We start from the raw sequence: 6,354 nt of genomic DNA, 5'->3' as shown, positions 1-6,354 counted from the left end.
TTTGTTAACATTCGCGGAACTATATAGGGAAGATTTGTGTAGGTTGCAGGTCATAAAAAATAAAATTAAAAAAAATGGATGTCACTGGTATCAAAATATTGAAACTCCTAGTAGGCTGCCCCAAAATTGTGTGGCAGGGAGAGAGAGGGGAGATAAGTGTGGTGTAGAACAACAAGGACAATGACAGTAACAAGGACAATGACAGGCACTAGTCATTGGCATAAAAGATGGGGGGAGAGTGGCAGACAATAAAACCACCCTCCAATCTTTTGAAGCAGGTGCTCTAATTACCCTACTTTATATAGAAAAAAAGCAATTCAGAGGGACAAAGTTACTTGCCAAAAATTACAGATATTTACTATACTAGAACTAGACGGGAACCCAGGCAAGATTCTTAACCCCATGCTTTTTCTTTGCATACAAAAATAATTTAGATTAAAAAATCTCACTTTGAAGGAAGATGACCTAGTCCTAAGGGAAGACAGATCTCCAAAGTTTTATTTGATTTAAAAATGGGGGCACCTGGGTGGTTCAGTGGGTCAAGCCTCTGCCTTTGGCTCAGGTCATGATCTCAGGGTCCTGGGATAGAGCCCCGCATCTGGCTCTCTGCTCAGCGGGGAGCCTGCTTCCCTTCCTCTCTCTCTGCCTGCCTCTCTGCCTACTTGTGATCTCTGTCTGTCAGATAAATAAATAAAATCTAAAGAAAAAAAGTATGTAACTTAACCAGCACGGATAAAGCAGCAGAGGGGGATAATAATGTAGAGGCCATAATCTTGGCTAGTTACTAAAGATCAGGTGTTCTTGATGATACTAATTATTTTTTTTAAAGATTTTTATTTATTTATTAGAGAGAGAGAGAGAGAGGAGAGCAAGCACAGGCACACAGAATGGCAGGCAGAGGCACAGGGAGAAGCAGGCTCCCCGCTGAGCAAGGAGCCCGATGTGGGACTTGATCCCAGGACGACGGGATCATGACCTGAGCCAAAGGAAGCTGCTTAACCAACTGAGCCACCCAGGCGTCCTGATGATACTAATTATTTTATACTGATAGCTGTTTGCTAGGACATCACGATTCTATTCTCTAGTAGTTACATGTACGTTTTCTTTAGTGCCAGGGAGGTCTTTGCAACTTAGAGGAAATTTTTTGAAAACAAAAGGTCATGTCTGCCAAGGTAGTAACAGAATTTAGATACTCCTTTTCTGTGTCCCCCACATTTCCCAGTCGGCCAAGTACTTTCTTTGCCAATCATTCCATTTTATTCCTTAAAAAAGGAGTTTGGAACTGGTGGAGTTGAAAGCAAAAGATCTTTAATTGTTTCATTATAACATTTTATCAATATGTTTGCATAAGGTAAATGTGTATTAATCATATTTATATTTGCAAATTATATTAGCTTCTAACTCCTCGCCCCCCCCCCCCAAATGATGGACTTTGTGATCTTTGAATCAGGATTTTTTTTTTCTCCTTACTGAAGTGATTTAAGGCCCTGATATCTCCCACATTCCTTGTGAAGCCTTTATGGGATGTGCCCTGTTTCAGGCCAGAACATTTCTACTACTTTGCTGACTGGCTCCCTACCTTAATTTGATGGAGGAAAGCTTTTTATGTGAATTATGTAAGCACAAAATTTGGCAAGAAAATGAGAGGGGAAAAAAAAGCTTAAAGACACCATAGTCAACAAAGCCAGTGCTTACTCAAAACACACACACACACACACACACACACACGCACAATCATTCTCAGGAAGCACAATACTTTGCCAATTTTAACTCAAAGATTAAAAATAAAAATCTCTCTCAGTTTTAGGTTCTGACACAGAGCCCCTGAAATAAAATTCTTCCCTTCCCCATCCCCCATTATGACTAGAGCTTAGAAACCATTTGAATCTACACATCCACGCCACAGAAAGAGATTGGTGAGTGTGGGTATCATTAGATTTATGCCATTGTGTACCCTGAGGTGTATTCTAATTCCGGTCCCTTTGATCTGCAATGTGATGCCTTCTTAGTCACAGATTTGAGGTGTCTGGTTTCATCACAGCGAGGCTCTTTCTACATAGCAGGATTTCTCAGCCTCAGTACAATTGATAATTTTCAACCAGATAGTTGTTTGTTGTGGGAGTCTGTCTGGAATATCAGAGGGTGTTTCATAGCCTCTCTGGCCTTCTACCCGATAGATGCCAGGATAACTGCCCCCCACTGCCAAACTCAGTTTTGACAATGGAAAATGTCTCCAGACACTGTCAAATGTCCGAGGTAAATGGCTCCCAGTTGAGCACGTATGTCCTAGAAAATGAAAACAAACCACAGAAAAATACAGAGGAAGAAGCAAGAGGACACTTCTGACAAGCATATTTTAAGATGTTCTAAGCTTTCCAGGAGGATCTTTATATCTAGATAATTTGGACATTTTCTTTTATAATAAGAGAGGTAGGGGCCACAGCAGTGTATCCATCATTTCAGATCTGACCTCTTGCCACTGGCTCCACCGTACTTGGTCTTCTTTTGGAGGTCAGCTCGTAATAATTTCAGTTTCTTTTGAATCTCAGTCAGAATTCCTATTTTCTGATCCAAAATGGACAATAACTGGGCAATGCAAAAATCAACATCACAGTTTACCCCACCAGCTGTCTCCTGAATGTTTTTCCCTGGCCCTTGGCTTGATTCCTTCCATGAAGTCCTTGTATCCTCTGCTAATGGAGTGGGTAACGTTTCAATGTCTTTAACCTGTTTTTCCTTCTCACTCTGAATATCACCAGAAATTTTAATAAATCCATCCCCCTGAAGGGATGTTTTTGAATCTGTAATATGATTTTCCAACATCCTTGGCACCTCAGGTCCAACCGGATAGAGACAGCGATGGTGGGGCCTGAAATCCAGAGTCAATTCTTTCACTCTGTTTGCATATCTTAAAGTGTTGAGGGTGTTTTCACAAGAGGCCATCCCTGGAGAAATCGTAGCAATCATACAAGTGGAGGAATTCTGGCCTATAAAGGAGTCCCGGAGCACCTGCGTCAGTTTGCTGGCTCTGAATGGGGTGTGAGACTTGTTCTGACCCAAAGCCCGGATGCATTCTTTGAGCGCCAGCAGACTTTTATTAATCTCTGCGCCTTCCAGCTGCCTTTTCCTGTTGGCTTTGGCAGTATCTGCTCCCCTTTCGTTCCCAGCTAAGTCAACGAGGGAGAACTTGCCATGCAGGTTCCCTCCTGACTTTAGGATGATCTGGAACACAGCGTGGCTCCTGGAAGAGTGGGCATTGACTGATGTCTGTCCAGAAGTCCGACAGCTATTTCCTAGTTCCACGAGGTTCAGCACATCCTCCACACTACACACCTCCTGCTCTTGCAATCCGACCACCTGGATCTGCTGATTGCCATCCTCAAGGACTTGCAGCTTCTTCTTCCAGTTCAACAAGTCATATACCTTGCCCCCGTAAATTTCAAAAAATGTCCCATAGACTTTGAGGTCCAGCTTCTCGTAAGCTGTGGTTCTGAGCAGGAGGAAGACATCCTGCGCCACCAGGGCATAAATGCCTTTAGAACAATCTTGGTCCCTTCCTGAAAAGGCTCCGCCCATGGTGTGCGTTTTCCCACTGCCTGTCTGCCCGTAGGCAAAGCAGGTGGCCATGCCCTTGCGGAAGATGGATTCCACCAGCGGCTGGGCAGTGAACTGGTACACTAACTCATTGGAGGCCGTGTCATCGAAGGCATGGTCGAAGCAGAAGGTCTGGTTCTCCAGGTAGCGAGTGAGGTCTACCTTTTGCTTGGACTCATGTACCATGACCACGTTGTCTGAGGGGATGGTGATGATGTCCAGGTCCTTCATGGTGGTCTCTCGCTGGTTGAGAGGACGCTTCCTCACACAGACGCAGATCCGATGGTCTTCCCGGGGCTCCAGGCTGGACACCGTGCTGCAGTCCAGGTGCCTGCGGTACTCTTCGATCATGCGCATGATCTCGTAGTTGGGGTTTCCCGTGTTGACATTGAGGGCGCGCTGGGCTCGGATCTCCAGTTGCAGCCGCCTGCGCTTCTCCCGCTGCTTTTGCAATTTCTCAATTTCCCGTAGGCAGGGAGACTTTTTGCGCTTCATCAGGCAAGGATTGCTGGGGACTCTCAGAGCCAGGCTGTCCCCCGAAGGCGTTTCGTTTTTCTGCGGGATTGCAGCAATCCACCGCGCGCTGGTGCACTGGTCCCCGATGGCCGAGGAGGGCCCCAGAGACAAAGGCAGCAGGGAGGACGCTGTGGGGTGTTCCGCCGAGGCCAGCGCGGGATTCAGCAGGAATATGGTCTCTAGATCAACCTTCTTACCCTTTTTGACTCCTTTCTCGACCCACTCCACCGTGACCCAAGAGTTTTCTCTTTTGATCTCTGTGACCACAGCAAGATGGATCCGCCCGTCGCTACGTTGGATCGCCACGCAGATGCCCACTTGGACATCTCCCAAGGGCGGCTTCAAGGGTTTCAAGGATGCAAGGCGAGGGGCGGCAGGGAGGCATAACTGGCTGGCCATGGTGAGGGATGGAGGTGTCGGGGCTCGTTTCCGGGGCCCTTGAGGTTGGAGCAGCAGGACCGGAGCCCAAGCCAGCCTGAAGCGCCCAGGGCACTGAGGCGCTTGTAGTTTGCACCTGCCTTTGTGAGTCCCATACGGGCTCCGCCTGAGCCACTGGCGTCACAATGGGATGGAGACAAGAGGCAGCGGAGCCTGGGGGTCGCTAGGTGAAAGGGGGGTGGGGGAGTGGGGTCGGCACGTTCCTGATTCTAGGTACAGAGACCGCAGGGCTGGAAGAATTGTTCTCTGCCACCGAATACGGAGGGGTTGGAGTTAGGAGTAGGGTGTATGTTCCGCGAACATGTGTGCGCCAGCTTTGGGACTAGCCATTCGCCCCTGCAGTCTTGACCTGCCGCATCAGAGCTAAGCGTTTCAATTTGAGAACCAAGCTGAACCAGTTCAGTCCTCCAGTGACCAGCAGGAGCAAGTGAAGGCGGAGCTGTCCGCAAATCACAGGCTTCTAAGGACAGGATCCCACAGAATGTTCTGCAAACCAGGCATCCTTCTTCCGGCCCGCACCCCGTCGAAACTCTCTTGACTTGAACAGTCACAACTTAAAAATTATTCCTGCTTAATGGGATTTCTCATTACAAAATCAAAATGAGGGGAATGTAGTGGGTTCTTGTGGTAATTTGCTAGTAGGGCACGTCCTTTGGTGTAGCCTCTGGGGTTGCAAACTCAAAGTGTTTATCACATTCCAGGTGGTTCTGATAGCTAGAAAGGGAGTTTTGTTGCATTGCCGACACCGCCATTTTTGAGATTCTTTCAGTAATTACCTTTCTAAAGTCCTTCCGTAATTACACGACTGGCCTCATTATCCGTAATTTGGAGAGAAAGGAGGGACGGTTAGTGAAAACAGAGAATTCATCTTGTACCACCTTCTCATCCCAAAATGTGTGTGTGTGTGTGTGTGTGTGTGTGTGTTTCCTTTAGAAGCTGTTAAGATGGGGCTGGTGGGATGGTCAGGGGAAACGGAAAGGTACCTAAGATGACCAGAGGCAACCATATATTTTGGAAAGATTGCAGACCACCCCCCCCCCCGCCCCCGCTCTGGGATGATTTACTTGCAAAACAAAAAATTGACCTCAGCTGCTAGATAGGCTAACATGAAGACTGAGGTGACATTTTCTTGTCTTCCCACATATCACACTGGCTTTTGGTAAGTCTGACAGCCCCAAAGTAGCATGAAGTGGCCTAGTGTCCTTACAACCCTCCTGAGGACCCAGGGGACAATATGGAAACAAATTCTTGTTCTAAACTGACTTCTTTTTCATGGAGAGTTCCTCTCTTCAGTAAATGTAGTCAAGCTTAAATTTTGAAAAGAAGGGATGTGGGAGAGTGTTGGATAAGCTGGGTCAGGATGTGGTGCTCGTGCTAGTGGACGGAGGAGAGAAAGGACTAGCCAACTGTCTTTTTAGGATTATTAATTTCTTTATTTGCCAACTTCTGAATATTTAAAGTGTGCTGGAAATCAGTTTTTGTTTTCCTTTTGTCAAGGACGTTATGAGGAGGTCCTTAATTCCTCTTTTTCATGAAGTTAAATTAAGTTTTAAAAAAATTTGCTGCTTTCGAGTTTTTGATATAGATTTTATATTTATATATATATATATATATTTACCTATATATCTGTAGATATTTTATATTTATATATTACACACATAAATATATATATATACCTATGTATGTTAGCCTTTATCTCTCAAAATTAAAGTGCAATCTCTCTCAAAATTACTCAAACTCTATCTCTTCCAGGTTAGGCACGTTTTTATACCTAAGCCAGTGATTTTTTTTTTTCTTTATAAATAG

At 45.6% G+C, this 6,354-nt stretch overlaps 1 protein-coding gene across 1 annotated transcript; it reads right to left on the bottom strand.

Moving 5' to 3' along the window:
- Positions 1-1,784: 1,784 nt before the first annotated feature.
- Positions 1,785-4,632, bottom strand: KIF2B (kinesin family member 2B). The gene has a single exon (XM_059148674.1). It carries the CDS (start codon positions 4,507-4,509, stop codon positions 2,455-2,457), a length of 2,055 nt encoding a protein of 684 aa, XP_059004657.1. The 5' UTR covers positions 4,510-4,632; the 3' UTR covers positions 1,785-2,454.
- Between the last annotated feature and the right edge of the window lie 1,722 nt (positions 4,633-6,354).

Source organism: Mustela lutreola, chromosome 15 (genome assembly GCF_030435805.1).
Source record: "Mustela lutreola isolate mMusLut2 chromosome 15, mMusLut2.pri, whole genome shotgun sequence".
NCBI classification, from domain to species: Eukaryota; Metazoa; Chordata; class Mammalia; order Carnivora; family Mustelidae; genus Mustela; species Mustela lutreola.
This window is presented reverse-complemented; position numbering and strand designations above follow the sequence as displayed.